Source organism: Eucyclogobius newberryi, unplaced genomic scaffold, assembly GCF_026437365.1.
Source record: "Eucyclogobius newberryi isolate DKJ021-1_F unplaced genomic scaffold, fEucNew1.0.hap1 SCAF_1, whole genome shotgun sequence".
NCBI lineage: Eukaryota > Metazoa > Chordata > Actinopteri > Gobiiformes > Gobiidae > Eucyclogobius > Eucyclogobius newberryi.
Genome location: NW_027315723.1, coordinates 34,861,381 through 34,881,937, shown reverse-complemented (window position 1 = coordinate 34,881,937; position 20,557 = coordinate 34,861,381). Strand labels below are relative to the sequence as shown.

The window sequence follows — 20,557 nt, the reverse complement described above, 5'->3', positions numbered from 1 at the left end:
GAATATTGAGTGTTTTTCGTCCTTTCGTCGTGATGTACGCTAGCTCTGAGCTAGCCCCCGGCCCCCCCGCGCCCTCCGGCCGCAGCTGACGTACGCCGTGCCGCGGTACACGTTTATATAAAAGAGGAACTTCACGAACAATCGGGACACGCACTGGAATCGCTTTAATTCAACTTGTTTTGACTTTGTTCGGCTGGATTGAGTGTTTTCGTGTCGTCGCGATGTGCCTCGGCTCCGTGCCCCCCCGGCCCCCCCGCGCCCCCCGCGCCCCCCGGCCGGCACCGGTGCGTGTTTACACAAAGGAAGAACTCATGAAACTGCGGAGTATCGTCGTCTTAGCCGGAGATCGTCACGTTATCCCGGCGGACATCCTAAGGAAAACGCAAAGTTTGACATGGTCTATAAGAGATCTTCTGCTGAGAGTATTTTTCAGACTTCCTATGGGTGATCTGTTCTTTTCTTCTGTATCTACCTCTGTATCTACCTGCGTTGCATCAATGAAATTTCCCCATGTGGGACAATAAAGGAATATCTTATCTTATCTTTGTGTACAACTATAATAAACACATCCTGAAAGGGTCTATACCTTCCACGGCAGCTCATCCTACCGGACACGTCTGCTCAAATTGTATTATTTACTGATACATAGTGTCCCGATCTTTTCTGAAAAACATATATATATATACGGAGAAAGAGAATGAGAGTGGCAGAATAGGCTGCTCCTGAAGTGTTACAAGCTACAGAAATATGATTAGCTGAAAATATCACTTCTGTCTCTCGCCTCTCTCTATCTCTCTCGATCTCATCCACCTCTGATTGTCTACTCGAGAGAACATTCATTTGATTTTGATTTGAGATTCATTTAGTTTCAAACTGAGCCCATCTCTGTGTTATAATATCAATCTGCGCTCGGTTCCCTCCTTCTGATCGAGGACACCCACCCCTGTCGTTTCAATTCACACCATTTGCACTGTAATTGCTTCAACTTTGCAGAGATTATGATTCAGTGGCAAGATAAAGGCTACTGCTAGTTTATATGAATGTTGCTATAATGAAGATGCATCAGTCGAGGTGCAAAGTTTGCATGGTGGAAAAAAAGACAAATTAAATACTGGACACAAAGTTGCTCGAGCTTGCTTGAAAAATATGCATTACTGCTGTGAGCTGTCATGTTGTGGAACATTCTGGGCCAGGGGGGTACAATCATATTTCCCTGAGGGCCAAAATGCATCCGCACTGTGACAAATGCACATGTTTTAGCTTGCTTCATGGAGGAGTAAGTCGTAAGGAAGAGAGAGTTTCTGAAAACTTGCGTGAAATGTATTGACAGGCAATTTGTGAAAAGACAATAACCAGTAATATGACATATATTTATATAAACTTGTGTATGACATATGACATATCACATTTATATACAAATTATATGCAATTAGAAGTGGGAGGTATTGAACATATTATAATATTGCGCTAGTTTAAGAGATCGGTAAAAAAACGGGCAGATTAACATCTCAAAAAATGATATTTTTGCACTTTTGAGGTTTGTGTCACTGTCCCTTCACTTTTTATTTGAAACTTGAACCTAAGCCAAAGCAATTACAGGTGAAATTGGTAAAATAATATTATAAAACATATGAAGAGTTAATTTGCAAAAACAGATATGTGCCTTTCAATGTATTCTTTGTCTGGCTTCAAAAGCTGAATATACATATTTTAGTGCAATAAAAATATTCTATCTCTCCTCAACCAAAACCCCTAACTGCCATAAATATTTGTATAGAAGAAAAATAAACACATAAAAGCAATATTTGTTTTTGCTGATTAACTCATACATAACAAGATATTATTTTTTGTCAATATTGCCCTCTCCTTAAAACTCAAACTGAAATGAATGACGCAAGTAAGTGGTACACATTTTACAAAGAATTTCATCTAAATGTAAAGTTTAAATGCATATCTCAAACCCAAACTGGTAACCCTTAGCAACCAAGTCCCATATATTCTCTTAAGTCTACAGACAACAAGCTCTGGCAGACCATCTCCCTCAAGCAGAGAACAGAGAGACGAGCCTCGTCATCTCCTATGGCAACCACCTCCTCCATCTGTGTGAGACTTTTACAAAATCCTCACACATTCCCGACCTGGCATCACCCAAACAATAGACGACAACGCAGCATACTGTAGCGTTAGCATCTGAGCAGCTGTTTGGGAGCATTTTGGGTCGTTTAATTGAAATGCCGATGTGTAGAGACAGTGTCAGACAAAGTAGAAGGCTCCGACGGAATCAAAAAGTGGCCAACACGAGCGAGAGAACGGGAGAATTAGAAGGTGTATGTTTATTCAGTCGCCGTCTGTTGGGGTCGGAGTGCGTGCCTGGAATACTCTCGCAACTGTGCTCTTCTCCAAGTTCAAAGGTGGCTTTAAAGTGGTGCGACGTAGCTTAAAACGCCGAAAATATATTCAGGACGAGTGACAGAAGGATTCTTTTCCAACATTTATCAAATATCCAAAAGCTGAGAGGCCCTCGAATAAGTCCAGCTTAATAAGTTCTAGATCATTTAGTTCACAGGTGAGTGTTCTACTTGTTGAATCTCAAGACACTTTTGACACTCCTCATCCCACTTAGGCCTAATCCATTCAAGAGCGGGTATTAAAGGCGGTGTGGACGATTTTTCGGCGATTTGAGAACGCAGGTGGAAGTGCGCATGCGCACTCCCCCGTGTGGACTGATACAACACACACGTGCGTTTGTTTATTAGCGCAACGGAGCGCATCGCATCGCTCGTCTCCTGTAGATTTCTGTCCACTTCTGCGTCAGCTCGAACTGTCTTTCTCCGTCTTCATTTTGCCCCGTACACTGAGGGAACTATATTATGATAGATCAATGCGCTTAGGCACGCGGAAACGTGGGGAAGAGCCTGAGGCGGCTGCAGGTGAGCGGTAGGTGCGTTTTATGATTGATACGTGGCAGGACAAATGATTTATCCACGCCACGAGGAAATATGATAAAGAATTTGCTGAAAAAAATCGTCCATACCACCTTTAAGAGTTAGAGTGGCATTAAAAAGGGAAGAAGAAAATATTATGTATTTACAATTTCCATTCTTAAATCTTCTACCAAATAATTTAAGAGAAATAAATAAATGAGGAAAGAGTAGGAGGAGATATAACTTATTTCACCCTACCTCCATTTAACTATAGTTATACACATAGACCCAAGCAGGGGGTACTTGAAATTATATTCAGATTAAAAAATAAAGTAGAATTGTGTGGTATTTTAATTTAAAAATATATATATATATTCTTAATTTTGCATCATTAAGAACGTTTTAGAAGCATTTGGGCATCAATATAATTAAAACAAGAAAATACAGTAGTAATAATTGATAGTAAAATCCTACAGGACACAGATTTATTTTTATTTGTTACAGTTTTACGGGGTACATGAGACAAGACATGTTGGGAACCTCTGTTAAAGCATGAAAAGCACAAAGAACAAAAAACATTTCATGGAGTTGGGCACAAACCAATCCAAAAGCCTTATCTCGTAAATTCAAAACTAAAGCAGCCAAATTCTGATCAAATGAAAATGTGATATAAAGGCGTTGTACCTGATCTAAAAAACTTCCAAAATCCCAACTTGTTGTTTGTAGATATCCAAATGTATTCTTCACGTTCTCATTCGCCATTACGGTAAAGCTAAAAACAATTAGCATGCTAACAGCGCACTTCCTGGTTTCCGGAGAATGCAGCGCTCTATAAACTCAATGCAGTCCACACTCAGCAGTCTTATTTTGAGGCCATAAGAGCAGCTTTTACAATATATCAAACAAAAATTGAGTCCAGCAGCCTCTTTAATATTATTTTAACCCCATCTATAATCTGTATTGACAATCTGAGTAGGTTATTTTGCCCCATGTTCCAACTCTCCTGCTTTGGATTGTATATTTTCTCTTCTCTTTCACCGCGCTTCTGTTTTGCATATTACCTGACACTAGCTAAATGGAGCGTGCAGAGAGCAGAGGGCAGCTCTTCAAAACCGACTCAAATCTTTTGTGTCCATTCAAATAAAGTAAGCCGGTGTTGCACTTGTAGCAGCCGCAGTGGAGCATGAGATTGTGAGTAAAGGTATTCTCCATGGAAAAACACTCAAAAGGTCACACATATTGTTCCTTTTGTAATGTTTTGGAACTGGGGCGCCTTGACTTTTACATTTTGTCTTTGAATATAAAATTGTTTGTGTTTCTTGGGCTGCAGGCGAAGGTTAGGTCGTTGAGAAAATTGTAAAAGTTGTTGATCTTTGAGAAATGAGGGGAGGAGAGGCGGAGAATGAATTTCCATCCTTTCTTGATTAATTGTGTGCCGGCTGCATACGGGGGCCATACCAAATAGAAAGTGCTGGAGAAATTCAGCAGCACATTAAATTAAATATGTGCCGAACAGATTCTAATTTGATCACCAAGCTGTTTCAATTTCATTAGCCTAGTCCCTAATGGACTTTCACAGCATATTATTCCATCTAGCACAAATCCCATTCATTGGCTCATTTTTTTTTTTTAAATGAGCCCCTTGGCACCCAGGGACCACCCGCCCCACGCGCCGTACTGAGGTCATACTACTCTCACTTTAATGGACATCAGAGTGTGGAAATTGATTCACTAAAATGCAATCAAAGTTCAGATGACAGTCCATCTCTTTTACTAACGATATTGACATTTTTGGGATAAAATACTGCCCCCCACAACTTGTAATGCTTTATGTATTTAATCAAGACAGCTTTTTATGATGCACCGTGTAACTTTTTCAGGTACCACTGCATTGACCGTATCCTTCCCTGTGCAGATAAGCCCAAGGTATAAGTCAGATGTCAATCATAGTCCAATTAGGTTCATTACATCTTCAGGGCTTTATACTTTTAGGACAGACTGTATTTTAGTACTATTCCTTGACATTTTGCTGCCTTCCTCAGACGTGTCACTGGTGTTACTGTGACATGTCTGGTCAGCCGATTCAAACTGATTTTGGCCCTGTCTTCCTACTTGGAACAGTAGGAAGACAGGGCCATCTGCAGTCTGACTTCTGCAGAACTGTATCCCAGAAAAGAGAAAGCTGGTACGCCCAGAGACCACCAAATCATGCACACGAGCCATTAAGTGACAAGCAGAACGACAACAGCTCAAGTCCGCCATTTTCCGACCAATGCCACTGCACATTGCACTTGGGAGAACCGCCTTATAGACTGGGACAACGCTAAGGTCATCGGCACCGAGAGCAACAAGTACCATTGTTGGATCGGGAAGGTCATCGAGCTCCGTAAACACACCCACCAGACTGATTAGGGGGTGTAACAACTTTCTCATATCTGGGAAACAGTTCTGATGAAGTCGGACTGCAGATGGCGCTGTTGGAAGACTGTATAAATCAGCTGACCCGACATGTCACAAAGCAAGGTATTTTGGAGCAATAAAAACGCGATAGCACCATAGATACGTTAATTATCATACGGTGGGAGATGCTATTCCCGGCATCTGTTGGATTGCCTCAATATTGCGCAAACAATTTTGAGAAATTCATGTTTTTTCAGGATTGCCCACCCCTATCTTTGCCCCATCTCCAAAACAGCATCATCCCCTCATCTTCTTCATCCCCCCCACCTTCACCATTGTCTCCAAGGCTCAGATATTTTAATTCTACAGTTTATTACCTGGTTGAATCTGCACAGTCTAAGCACCAAAATTAAATGTTCAATACCCACACCAAAATGTGATTTATTAGTAAGAAAAATAACACTAGTGCTTCACCTTGTTTCAGAGCTCCTGAGAGCTTATAATGAACTCCCACACTGTAATTATAGCAGATGTGTGGTTTACACATTGAACATTTAAAACACCACACTCATTACATGTGTTAGAATTCTTTTAGTTTTTCACATTCATAACTATAAAATACACAATGTCTGATCTGAAGAAAAATAGTTACCTCTAGAGATTTGATATTAAACAGATTTAAGTCAGTAAATTAGTTTAGTTAGTTAGTGACCGAATCGTCAGTTATTTACAGCCTAACCATTTTAACCAAAAATGATATACCAAGAATACTTTTATTCTTAAAAATCAAAGAAAACAGCAGAATATGAAACACAACAGGAACATCGTCAACTTAGTGTGAACTGCTCTACGAAATTAGTCAATTTACAATAATATTTTAAAATTTAGATTTACAAATGGCATAATAACAACTTTAAATATGTCATTGCACCACAAGTTACCATATTATTTGAATTGTCTGTCTCTAAGTGCCTATAGCCTTGGTTCTGTACCTTTTTTGAATGCCTTTATTGACGTAGATCCCTTTAAAGTATTAGCTAGGCTATTGCAAAGATGTTATAATACAAAAAACAAGAATTGTTTTCCATCAACAACTTAACAAGAATCAATCAATCTAAACTTTATTACAGACTCAAAGTGGTCCATTTGAAACAACAATAAAACTCTTAACATTCAATAAGCTGTCGTGTGCTGAGGTCGGCAATTGACAACTAAAGGTGTTTTATAGAACATTTGCGGGTGCACCACACGTCTGTCTCCCTGGAGATGTTATTGCTTTGCCGGGAATATTCCACAGTGTAGCATTAAACATCCAGTATCTTTCTCTGGGGAGACATTCAGGGGACTCTCATAACTTTCATAATTGAATAAATGTTGAATAGTTTGTACCATATTGTAGACTTGCCTGCCAAAGTAATAACATCTCCATTGAATCAAGCAGGCGGCGCGTCAGGAAAAGTTATATAATACCCCTTAACTGTATTGTGCACTGTACACTTTATAGAGCGAGGTTTTAGACACATAAAAACCGCTTGGGTACAGCATGAAGAAGGTTTTTTCACAGACAATGACCTTAACTCCCACAATGCACTGGCACAATAAAGCACGGGAGCCATGATTAGGATCTGTGCAGCGTCAGTGCTCCTAGCCGCCCCCAAAAAATAAAAAATAAAATAAAAAAAGCACATGAAAACGATGGTACGGAGCCAGGAGAGGCCTCTGCGGTAACGTTGATAAATGTTTTCGCCATTCCGTTTGCCATTAGTGTCAGGGCAAGTTACAGCCACAAGAGCGGACAAACAGGAAACAGAGAAAGAGCGCCTGTAAATAATTGATAAGGCTGACCCGGCCCGATTCATATTCTGCGGCAAAGGATCAAACGCAGTGAGTTTGACATTGAGCCCGAGCGCAGGAGTCAAAGCTATTACCTTTACTTTTTCCTCTGCAACATTGCAACGATGCTGCCACCGCTACTACTGCTCAGAGTTCGGTGGTGACGCCCGCTGGCACTCTTGAGCTTTAACCAACGGGCTAATGGATTCAACCATTACCTACACTAAGCCGAGGAGGCGCGGCTAGCGTTTTGGGGAAACCATTTTGTTCTTGTCCGTTCGGCAAAGCTGTTCCAAAGCCCTCAGGTGTAAAATACGACTTGTGATTCTCGCGCTGGGTTCTTTTAGGTGCAATCAATATTTCAGAGGCACCAAGCTCGTGTCTCTCAACAACAGTTCCATTATCGTAAGTCTGACAAGCGAGAATGAATGATTAAAAGGTTTTCGCAGTATTTTTGTCGTGTATTTTTTTTTAACCAGTGCATTAGGATTGTCGCCGTTTGAGAGTGGAATCGCGTTTTGCAGTCACGTGTGCGTATCTGTTTTCAATGGAGGCCGGTTGTAGCTCCGAGTCTGTCAGGAGCACTTCTTCTGTGTCAGTGCAGCCAGATACTTATACGTCAAATAGTGTTTTATTCAAAGGGTTTTAAACATTCATGTGTTGCTGCTTTTAATGGGTAGAAAGAGGCTATAGTTATATTTAATAGTTTAGATTGACACACACACAAAATGGCCCTTAATACTAAATTGAACTTTGCTTTGAAATTAGTTTTAAGGAGGTTGATAAATGTATAAACTAATGTATTAATGTAATTGTTAGTTTTGCTTTAATTTACCTTCCTGAATATAACAACTGCACAATAACTTAAATCATAAAAATAATTCCAGCTATGAGTCATCCACAATTAACTTGAGATACAAAATGAATCCTAGTAACATAATATCATATACACCATCATATATATTTGAATTGTTTTTCAGTTAGTTTTTTCAATCTATTTTTCCAATAGGTTTTTTGATTCCGTTTTTTTTGTCCGTTGTTTTGCCTGGAATGTTACACTAAATGGCATTAAACATATTCATGTCTATTGGGACAATCCTGTGACTCCACCCAAGGATTTTGTTTTGCCAGAATGCCTGTAATTAAATATTCCAGGCAAAGCAGTGACATTTCCATGAGACAAGAAGGCGACGGGACGCTCCACATGAAAATCGTGCACTTTTCAAATATTCTAATCTCGTCTCTGGTTCATGCAAAACCCTACTTTCCATACAACTGCCTGTTCCACATTCACTAAAGCGTGACTCTTTCCGCGTGCCTGCAGTGCGCTGGGATGGTAACCTACTTTTCCCCCCCGACTAAAAGTTAACCAGCCACTTCCGAGACATTTGCAGAGGGACGTGAGTGTTGTGGCGACTGAGCTGTTTAATTTACTGGGGGAATAGAGACATGCTTTGTGTAATTAGTGCCATAAATTTCACCATCAGCGTTACACTTTTCCAAGACCACAACAAATGCGTATGTCGCGCCCTAGGCCTGTCGCGTAATGAGTACACGGATAGAAGAGATGACTGGAACTGAAAGGCCATCGCACAGCTCCCAGCTTTTCAAATCTTTGGAGTGTAATATGCATGATTAAGCTTTAGTTTAGTTAGTAAAAATGTAGTTTAATATCTCTGCTTTTATTCAAGGAGGACCCAGTTGTAGAGCCAAAACTGCGGAATAGATTTTTGTCATTTGATGAAGAAGTGGGGTTGTCAAAAGTATCACATATCAGATACTAATCAAATATATTTCATTTGAACAAGTGCAACAACGTTTGATAGTTTTGGAATTATATTAGCTTTATCAGAAATAAAATGACGTATTCGAAATTTGAACAGACTTTACACATTTTAAAATATTTCAAATACATGTTTTTGTGCAGCACATTTTGCGATTCGGAATCTAATTGGTGCTTGTATGAATGCATTTTAGTGAAATAAAACATTTCTATGATTAGCTATTTGTCAAAAACCCATGTGTTCGATATTTGAACAATTATATTCAACAAGGACTATTAAACCTGACTTACAAAAGCCTCAGCGATCCAAACCTTAACCTCTGCCAGCTCGACGCGCGTCTTCTCTGACAGCCACAAATCACTGCGTCGCCCACGAGTTATCTTTGTCAATTACCGACAATAAATGACTTTGGCACGGTGGGAAGGCCAGGTGCATCACTTCAACGCTCCTCACGCCGCCCAATAGCCTCTCCGCTCTTATTGATCCCCGGCTGCTCCCAACATACAGTTTTGATTGGCCGTCGACCGCAAGAAGCTAACTGCAGCGCTGATGTCAGATGAAAAGAAAGGATATGTAACCCAAACTCTCACCAAGGGACACGTTCACATTCTTGATATCAGATCTTACCCACTTCACATGTGAGACTTTATATAGATCCCACTATGACTGCACCCCATCCCGGACCAGACTCCGGTGAAGGCGTGATTGCAATGCTACACCGCATGTGGACGAAAGAAACATCATCTTTGTTCATTCTCTGACCTTAAAGTATCTTTGATGTTCCTGTACATGTACGTGTGACTTAAAACCACCAGGTGTTTTATCCCTTTGGTCTGCAGATGTCTTTGTTAGCTGTTATTCCCCTGCTACGCTAAAAGTGATCATTTCAAACCAGCTGTAAAAAAGTGCATATTATTAAACTTTATGGCAGAGGAAAATGATTTATGCTGCATTCAACTTGAGCCATGATTTGGTCTTAGTGCTGTTTTATTCTGTCATTTCTTTCATATGAACCACTAATCTTAGACACTTTTTTGAGAGTGGTGGAGTATTCCATGTGGTAAACATTTATTATTCAAGAGGTAGTTTGTAAAAATAAATAAATGAGGAAGGAGTAAGAGGAGACATAACTTATTCCACCCTAAAAGTAAAAAAATAGAGCGAAGTGCTGAGTTCTAAAACAGTCGTTATTTAAGTGTCTTGCCCAAGAACACAAAAGCTGCCAATGCTCTGGTCTGGTTGGCTCACAATGTGTCTTTTCCCATGAAGGGTCCACCAATTGCAGTTCACAGTAAGTATGCACAGCAAATGCAAGATGTTCATAAGTTTAATACCGATCAATGTCTATTTAAGAAAAAATAAACAATTAAATCAACATTGGAGCTAAACTGGGACTAAATCTAGACCAGGACTAGAGAGCAAAAAGACAAAAATAAAAGTCAGACGGCTTATGTCCCAGTACGGTCCCATGATTACTTAGGTGTATTGAGATATATGATATTGATTATTGTGCCGGACAATATTGCAACATTGATACTATTGCGATGAATTGTGCAGCCCTTATTGTGGAACATTCAATGCAATCCATTTCAGAGTTCCGGAATTATGAGCGTCTTGGACCGTTGCCATAGCGATTGACAATCTTTTGAATGGGAAAAGTGGAAACCCATGAATTAAACCTCCATGAAAAGTAGGCTAGACCACCTTTAATTTTTCTTACATCCTAATTCGGGTCGTGGTGTCGTGCGGTGATTTCAGCTGGTTCTCCCCCCGTCTGCTCGCGCCCGACGGCTCGTCTGCGGGAGCGGTCCGCCATCTCTCTGACTGATTCCCTCGCGCTCTTGCTCTCCCCGAGCCGCCGGTGCGCTGTGTGTTGGAGCATTGATCGCCGCTGAATTGGATTGCAGCGCAGCCTGATTACTGATGTCAGTGTGTGGCAAATCACGTGGGACCTCCAAAAGCTCCTCGTGCCAAAGCTGAGGCTCAGAGCAAGCGGATAAGAGGAGGAGGAGGAGGAGGAGGAGGAGGAGGAGGAGGAGGAGGAGGAGGAGGAGGAGGAGGAGGAGGAGGAGGAGGAGGAGGAGGAGGAGGAGGAGGAGAATGGGAGCTAAATTGGAAAGAGGAGTGCAGAGGGGGAGAGATAAAGAGGTTCATTTATCAGGCTTAGTTTCTTCGAGCGTGATAAAAGGCAACATGTCCACACGTACTGTACTCGCGGTGACGCACAAACAAACGGCTAATATAATCCGGTTCTATTCCGGTAAACTGCGCCTGATCAGAGCTCAGTTGAGTGTGAGGGGACGAGATGTTTCCGACTTGAGAACACAGAGTTTATCAGGGTACATTCTTTGGAAAGCTGATTCTAGAAAGAATTGGAAATGTTATAGAACACTTTCTGTAAATACTGATATTGATTAATTGCCTTTTTGCTTGAGTTAGGTAATGAAATGACAGCTCAGAAAACCTTTACATGTCCTAGTTTACTAAGGGGATAATGAGTCATTTGGACATTACAATTACCGCTATTCCTACAAAATATGTGTGTTATTTCTTGTAAAACCGAACAATAATTGGAGGAATATCTTACTTATATCTTACTTTTTTTCATGATTATGATTTGAGTCACAATTCATGTTTAGATAATAAGATTCTGTTCAAAGTCCACATTTTAGGAGTGACTGAACTGATACAAGAATCCCATGGCATTTCTGATATGTTTATACATTAGGATGATTTAGTTTATTTAGGATGAAGATGAAGATGGATAATTTGTTAATTTGCAAAGGAAATTATTTTAGCCAAATAATTGCTGTTGTTGCTAATTGCGACTAATCAAATATACAGTATCTTGCAGCAAAAGTTTGTAGTAAAACAACTATTTGTCAAATACTCTCGAAATGACAGTTACAATGATAATGAAGAGGAGATTACAAGAGTTAGTTCTGCTGCTGCTGTTGTGGATTAAAATCAACGTACAAATCCGGATGACAACAGTGTAATCAGTATGCACACTCCACTGTTCATACTTACATTGTTTACTTTGGTTGTTGAGTGATTGTTTGGAGACTTCACGGTGACACCCATAAAACCGGTCCTTTGCCACAAGGTTACACCGCTCTGACTTTGTTTGTGCGCCCCGCGTATATCTCCGCCAATTCAAGTGCCAGTCTGAAAGTGAATCTCCGCGCTTCATTTGTTTACGCCGCGGAATAGTGGCCATCATCTTTTCCACTAAGAGAACAATAGCCATTTCTGCCCCCTCTGCTCGGGAGACAATGAAGTGCCTCCCCGCTTCGAGATCGACAGGCCAATAAAAAACGTAATTGGAACTGTCAATCAAACGTCGGTGGCGGTACAAGAGTGGGCAAGCTGGAGGGAGGCGGGTGAGCGGGCGGCTGGACAACAAGCGAGCACGATGTTCCCTTTGAGCTGGAGAGGCGCGGTAAATTCACGCACAGTGGCGTAGCAGCAGGTGGTTCAGATCTATACTCCCGACTGTGAAGTAAGGAAGAGGTATTCTGATGGTGACAAAACCGTTGCCTTTTTCAAAAGTGATCTTCAGACAGCGGCGTAGCAACCATGACAGTAGATACTTCATATTGGGTGACGAAGATGTTATGAGAAGATTCACACCAGGCAGACTGAGGGAAGATTTTACTCAGAAGAGAAGCTAGTACAGACAGAATACTGACAGACGCCAGGCCGCTAGTTATTCCTCTAAACCTGGTTATAAAACGAGTCATAGAAAGATTTGACGCAAAGCTTTTTAAGTTATGCTTTTCTTGTGATGCTAGACTGCAATGCAAACGATCAATGTCAGTGCATCTAACAATGCTCATCAAACAGTCAAAGGCTTGGCAAAATCTTTTTTTACGCCGGCTTTGATTATAAAATCCCTAAAATATCTAATTCCACTGGCGTCTTGATTTATCTTTTCTAATTAATACATGCAGATGTCTCAAAAGTCTTCATCAATTTAGCAATACTTTCAAGTTGACATGACTTTTATGAGTGTTTAACCCTTTTTCTTCTTATTAACCTTTGTGTTATTTATCGCATATGCAAGCCCACTCCTGTGATGATGCTTTTTAAGTGCAATAAAAACATCAAAAATCAAATACTCTAGATAGTTAAGTAATCCTATGTCGTCAGTGTGTTTTAGATCCATGTTCCACTGTATACAGTACAAGAATATACCTGAAAACAGGCTTAAAATGTCTTCTTTAACAACTCTGACACCTTTACACCCTTTTCAGAACTTCAGTAGTTAGAAAGGTGTGCGGTATTGTGTTTTGTTGTCGATAATAACACGAGAAGGTCCTCTCCTTTTGTCGGCCCACATTACATGGTTCCTGATGAGGCTTTGATGCTGCTGAAGGCTCCTGAGGTCATGTTGGAGGTGCAGGCGCTGTCCTCTGTGTGCTTCGCGGGACATGTTGTGTTTTTGTTACATGGAAAGGTCCCGTCATAAGTCAGGAAGGGCGAGGGATGCTTTGGTAGTATTTTCCAAGCACCAAGTCACATTAAATTATCACCTCTTCTACCTTAAGCCTGCAAAGTTGACAGACTTACACTGTGCTACATAAGCGGACGCACTTTTGTTTTGCCTCTTACGGATCTAAATTCAACTGCCTGAATTAAAAGTGCATTAAGATTCTCTTACGGAGATGCTAAGTGCTAATTCTGGTACTACACTGCCACTCGCAGTACTGCCTAGGCTTTTAGAAGATGGCTTTTTCATGTCTTCACTCACATTACTGTCATATTATTAGCCAAGGCACTCAACACACCAATGTATGAATCATGGTGTCGTTTTTTTTAACACATTTATAGATTGAAAATATGGAAAATGTAGAAAGAAAAGGTAATTGTAAAACAAAAGAATAGTTTAGTCATTGTTTTTTTATTGATTCCTACATTTTGAATTAATGTTTGAATTAATCCTGAAACTGGGGCTCAGTGCTGTGAAAAGTCCTGTTTTCACCTACACCCTTATCCCCACCCACATCTCTGTACTTATTTGTGATTATTTTAAGACCCCCAAGAACCCCCAGCTTTTCAAAAATATAGACCTGTAAATGACGATCCACTGCTTGCTACGGTGCAATGCCTCAAGAGGCGGAGCTTATCAGTTCTGCAGTTTTGAACAGGAAGTCGATGAAAGTTGTTTTAGATCAATATTTTGCGATTTACAATGAACAAAATGTAAGTACATACAGTTTATACTTATGTTATATTTTACTACTAGTACCTTAGAAAAGTATATGTCTCCTTTAATATTTGTCAAAACAGTGCTCACAAAAACCACATGGGCCACAAACATATGAATCTTAATTGCCAGTTCAGATTAATAAAGTATCAAAATGCCTTACATATTTCCAATAGGTGGTCAAGTGGAGCGCGCACACAAAAGAAATAAAATGCCTTACACTGGTCTAATCACTAACTCAAACAGTATTATTATTATCATCTCGTCTTAGAACAAGAATCTTAGATCAGTTTGTACGTATTGTTCACAAACGGGCATAAAGCTTGACCATCTCCATGGAGACGAGCTGGCAATGTGTTATTGACTATAAACATGCATGGAATTGATCAGATAAATTGTTATTGTAGTCTACATTTATCAAAGCGTTTGTATTAATGTACATTTTCAATTTATCAGACTTTTAGCTTATTTTATAGAAAGTACATGAGACTGTATTACTCCTAAAGAAGTTTTTGTTGCGTTCTTTCATTCTCTGACCTAAATAGACTCTCCTCGCTGGTCTTGACCCATTGGAGACTTGATAAAAAGCGATTTTAGAGACTATAGTGTACACAGTCAGTGCACAACTCTGGTGGGCCATAAATCACAGTATTTATCATGCATTGTGGACAACTTTCTACTTCTTTATGGGGAAGAAATATTACCCTCTGCGGATGCACTGTACCTTATATTACTCTAAATATACCCTTGGACTTGTGCTCTTATAAATGCAAAGAAACAAAATGTCAGGATATTAAAAGAAGGTGTGTGTTGCAGTTTTCTGGCTGTTCCACTTTGATAAAAATTGATTTAAAACGTAATATTTGTCTTCCATTGATCGCACAAGTATATGTTTTTATTGGCTTGCGGCAAAAATGTGCAACAAAAGCACTCAGCGAAATGCTTTGTAAACGGTTTGAGAGCACAGTTGGATTAAGAGATATCTAAAGTCTAAGCAATGGAAACACTTTGTACTGTGTAGATTGTGTTTTGAACAGTCAAAATATAGAGATAAAAACTTTGTTATTAAAAAAAAAGTGTGTATCTTCTATGTCATGGAATCAGACAAACACCGATGCTATTCCGTAACACATAGAGAACACAATTCAACTTAGAATATGAAACGACACAGAAATATTAGACATTTGTTTTGCAAGCTTGGGAGAAAACGCGGGGACTGATCACGCAAGCTGTTGTACGCAGCCTGCGTGATCCTCCTGCGTCTCACACGTTTTTTCCCATGCTGGTTGGTTTTATTAGATATTCTGGAATAGGCGGGTCACATTTCTCATTGGTCAGCCTCACATCAAGGCACTTGGTATTTTTCCGTAGAGATAAAGCCTGCAAGGGGGGGTGCAACTCCCCCCCCTGGGGCAACATTCTTTGGCCCATCTTTATGACCCCTTCACAAATGCAGTTTGTCACACACCCGTTCTTCTCTTAGACTAATGATGCAGATAAAATATCACTATTATGCAGATAAAATACATCACAGAAATATAATCATATATTCACATTTTATCACATTCTATCAGTCTGATCTGCAACAGAACCCTGGTAAAAAGGGTGGAACTAAGTACAACTATTCACCTTATTGTAATGGGGTAGAGTTTTTAGTATGTTTTTAAAACATGAACTTGTAATTGAGTATAAGTCTTGCCATGTAATTGTAATTGTCTATGTCTAAAATCATAGGCTCAAGCCCCGACCGTCCTAATCCACAGCTGTCTCGCTGATGTCTCTGCACAGCATCACCAGCTCTGATCCTTTCTTCTGAGCATGGATAATATGCAGATTGCAGTTTAGAACATCTTTATTGTCCTTTAAACTGTTTAAGTAATCATATTGTGTGGAAAAACTGATCTAAAATGCTACATTTTGTCAAAATAAGTGGTCGGTGTAGTCCCTCATTCATCCAGGAGTGATTAATGATAGAAAAATGTATAAAAATAAAGATGACTACTTTGAAAATACATCGACTTACTGTATGTACAAATTTGGCAACCCTTGTATTGTAACAGAGTAAATCAAATCTTTCCCCATGTAACTGTACTTTTACTTATGTTATGTGTTCTTTCCACCACTGGTTCAGTGTGTATCCATTGTTAATATTCAGAAGTACAATTGTTAAATAAGGACAGCATACATTCAAGTCACATATTATTTTTTGCGACTGAATTCCTTCTACAGTCCCAGTCCTTAGTTTTGTATTGAAATCAAAATCAGAAAGGGTTTATTGCCATTGTCAATGAACAAAATTCACAAACTTTCGAACTTGTCTTGGTGATTCTAGTGCAACATAAAACGAATAAAAAAATGAATGATGAATAAATCAATAAGAGAAACAATTTAAATCTGCTAAATCTGCTTTGAATTGTAAATCTGGCTAATCTGCAATGTCCGTGTATTTTAAACACGGTAATTACATTTGGTTGTAAATACACTCCTGCACCGCTCAATATTCTAAAACCTTTTCCTACACTTCCCATGAGCACCGGGGGCTATAAAACATGAGCCGCTTGTAAAAATTAGTGGGGTCATTGCTAGCAGAATAGGTCAAGGCGGCAGGGAAGGATTTATGGCTTTAGCATGCTAGCCAAACCATATATTGTGGTGGTGTTGGTAAGGACTTGTAGAAACGGCGTATGTCATGTGTTAGTTTTGCAGTGGCAGGATGCAGCGGACATTACTCATCATTACTAACAGCGCTGGCAGCCTGTTCCCGTCACATTATGGGTGTATAATGAAGCGTAGCATGCTAGCACGCCGCGTTTTGGAGCGAATAGCTTACCATTAGCACGGGTCGGGAGCAGCCACGCGCGACGCCATTCAGAATTTAGCTGTTAGATTTGACTATAATTGTGTGTAATATAAACAATGTAAGTTGCATTTTTGGGTGAAACAACAAGGCATAAGTTACTATCGGATGCTAGAAGTAAACGTGCTAACTCTTTACAATGACTACACTTTTAATAGTCTCAACAAAACATGAACAAAGAATGAAAATGATAGATTATTAAGAATCATACAGGCTTAATAACTGTTGAATATAACTCCGAACTATAGTTAATTAAAAGTAGTTACTAAGCCTGAATCATTCTTTAACAATTTGTTCAGTATAAATCACTGCATAATAAGGGTACGCAGCCTTATTAAAGCATTAAGCATACACAAAGACTTAATTCATAAAAAACAAATTGTTCATTAATGATCCAGGCTTAGTAACTACTGAATTAAACCATTCAATATGTATTCAATATTTGTTCATGCTTTGTTAAGGTGGATTAAAATGTATTAATTCATGCTACCATTATTAATATTTATATAATTTTACTGAGCATTATATCCTGCTACAATAACGACTCAGCATCAGTGAATAAACCAAGAAAGACACAGACTATAAGTGTAGTGTATGAACAATTTAATTCAATAGATAAAGTTCAGTGATACAATGAAACGAGTGGAGCAGGAGGAAATAGATAACATAACATAACTTTATGGGAGAAATTCTAGTTAGATAAATCTTAAAAATATACTTAAATCTAACACTGACTGTGCAGGTAGAGCAAACACCGGTGGTTATGATTATGCAGAGTACAATATGGACAAGATTAAATGGTAAAGTGACTCCATGGAATGTCCCAGACGTCGAGGAGACTGATGTTTCCGCTGCTCTGGTGGAGAATAGACTTGGCAACACAATAACATCCCTAAATGTTGTTTATTCTCTCATTTCTACAGGAGCAAGGCAAAGTGGCCGTTACCTTCAACATCGGCACAGTGGACATCAGTGTGAAGGAGAACATCGCGGTGAACGATGGGAAATACCACTTGGTCCGATTCACCAGGAACGGAGGCAACGCCACGCTGCAGGTCGACAACTGGCCCATCAACGAGCACTTCCCCTCAGGTAACGGCTCCGTGTCCCGTCTGCTCGTCCCGTTATGTTCTTACTAGCAAAGAATCTAAGGTAAAAACTGGACACCACCTGTTTTATCAAGGGCATAAATCCTCAGTTGGTACTTATTTTCAATGTATGGATAGTGCTCACGCTATGATACTGTTTGGAGTTTGCAAGCACATATGACATTTGAACTGCTATTCTACCAATTGAGAAAAAAAAACTAGATGCTCCATTACGAATTGAAATACAGCTGCAGGCGGCTGACAACACAGGTGTATGAAATTTGTATGAAATTCATGTGCACAGTATTTTTTTTGTGAATAATTTGGAACGTCTTAAAATTGTTCAACGTCACAGTGTATGCCCAGCCTTACTTACATTTAGCTTAATTTGTGTCTCTCATTTTGAGTGACAAAGGAATATAGTACAATTCAAAAGGCTTTTCTTGCATCTATTCTCTCTGACAGTAGCTAACACTAACCATCTAAAAAAAACATTTCACCCTGTTTGAACCTGAAAACTATTGTCTTGAAAAGGCAAGAGCGGAGCGAGATCTGTTGAGTTCTTTTCAGAAAAGGATAGAAAAGAGGCTGTGGGTCGGTCAGCCCGCGAGCAAAGATGTAAAAAGAGGAGGAGAGTGTGCAGAGCAGAGGTGGGTCTGGTCAGATAAAGCCTGTATACCTCTCATCCGCAGGTCCGTTACTGCAGAGCCACATCTGAATACAAATTGGACTATCAAATAAAGCTCCAGTGTTTTGAATTTAAAATGTATCCTTAGGAATTCAAGAAACTTTGGAACAAGGGGCATTTAGAGTTGTATGTATGACTTAGCCACCTTAGTGTTTTAAAATAATTTGTTACACATGTTTCTATATCAAAGGTGTACTATGTAAATAGTCTAGTTTGTCTCCATGAAGATGTTATTTACGGATGCACCAATATGTCGGCCCAGTATAGCGGCTGATATTTATGCAATAAATGCATGCTTTTTTCCCCCAGACATTATTTGATTACTTTTTGACATGTTTTCTCCAGTGTGAGATGTTTTAAGAAGGAAAGAAGAGAGTGAGTGTGAGTCTGAGGAGAGACTGGTGCTGTTACAGGAGGAGGCAGAGTAACACGAGGATGACACACGACTGGAGAGGTTCAGAGAGACACTTTTAGTCTGAGAAATAATCTAAAGAAAAGTGTGAAGGCCTATTTTGCTCTAATACAGAAGTTTCATAATATAGCCTTCGCAAGTTGTAATTACTAATCATTCAAACGTATAAAAAGCAATCTGGTAACATTATATATTCCTGAAGTATCGAGCATATTGAGCAAATGAGTTCAGAGCAGCTTGCCATGGTCTTTGGAAGAGAAAACACACAGGATGATTCTGTTGGAGCAGAGCAGGGTTTTACCGGATGGGCTGTTGTGGTTTCACTTCAGCGCTAACAGGTGACACTAATGCATTGTGTCTCCCACTCTTTTTGCCGTTAGCGCTCTTTAGCTTTTCTTTGAGCAGATAAAGTTGGATGGGTTTCATAACTGCATCTTAGCCGCCGCTCTCATTCAGACAAATAGTGGAAGAGCTTGCAACCCGATCCTTTCACTAGTTTCCTTTTTGTTTTGTGTGTTTTTGTTTGTTGTCGTTTTTTTCTGGCAATGATCTGAACTTGAACTGGAAGTAAATATTCTAATTTGAACTGTACAGACAGTTAATTGTAAAAAGCATTGCTCCACGGCATCGACACAAATATGAACAAATTTGCAACGTGCGTACCAAAAATCATTCTCAGTTTTATGCATTGTTTGAAAACATTTAGCAAGTGACACAGTTTCACCTTCAAGCAAAAAGGTTCCAGGTTGAATTCCCTCTCCAAAGATCTGGTTCTTATCAGTTTAAGCTTAAAACGCCCTCAAATGTATGTTTGCCAGACCCTGAAACGTCGAGGGCATTTCCTATCGTTATAATAAAAGGATAAGCTAACCACACTACACTTAAATGGGTGGCTTTAAACTGATTTACTGATAAAAATGAGTCGCTTTTGTTGCCCATAACACACATTCTTGCCTTTTTGTGTTGCTGGACCATCTTGGCAAATCCATTCCATTACGTTACATAAAACTGCGCTCGGCTTTTTAATCATTAGCAATTTCACACAGCAATTTAACCCCCATCGCCTCCATAATTACCCTAAAGTGCTTTGTATTCACTGCTTGTTTTCTTCTTCTATCAATACGGACGCCAATATCCCTGATCCCAGCAGCAGCCCCTACAGGCAGAAATCATTGCTAAATACTTTCTGGCCCTGAACTGCAGCTAAGACAATGCAGAGCTGAAAGATTTACAAGCAGTGTCTGTGGAAATAATTGTATTGGTGATAGTAAAAAGCAGTAACAGTTGTAGTAGTATTTAAGTTTGTAGTACATTAACATCTATGTTTTTTTTTTTATTTTTGGTCAGTTTGCTCTCTCAACA

General features: G+C 39.6%; 1 protein-coding gene across 12 annotated transcripts in view; it reads left to right on the top strand.

Moving 5' to 3' along the window:
* nrxn3b (neurexin 3b) overlaps window positions 1-20,557 on the top strand; it is a 449,304-nt gene that overhangs the window by 370,360 nt on the left and 58,387 nt on the right. For all 12 annotated transcript variants that reach the window (XM_072444649.1, XM_072444613.1, XM_072444640.1 and 9 more), the window contains one exon: window positions 17,931-18,099. In XM_072444649.1, coding sequence (XP_072300750.1) covers window positions 17,931-18,099 — 169 coding nt within the window. The remainder of the gene's footprint in view (window positions 1-17,930; window positions 18,100-20,557) is intronic.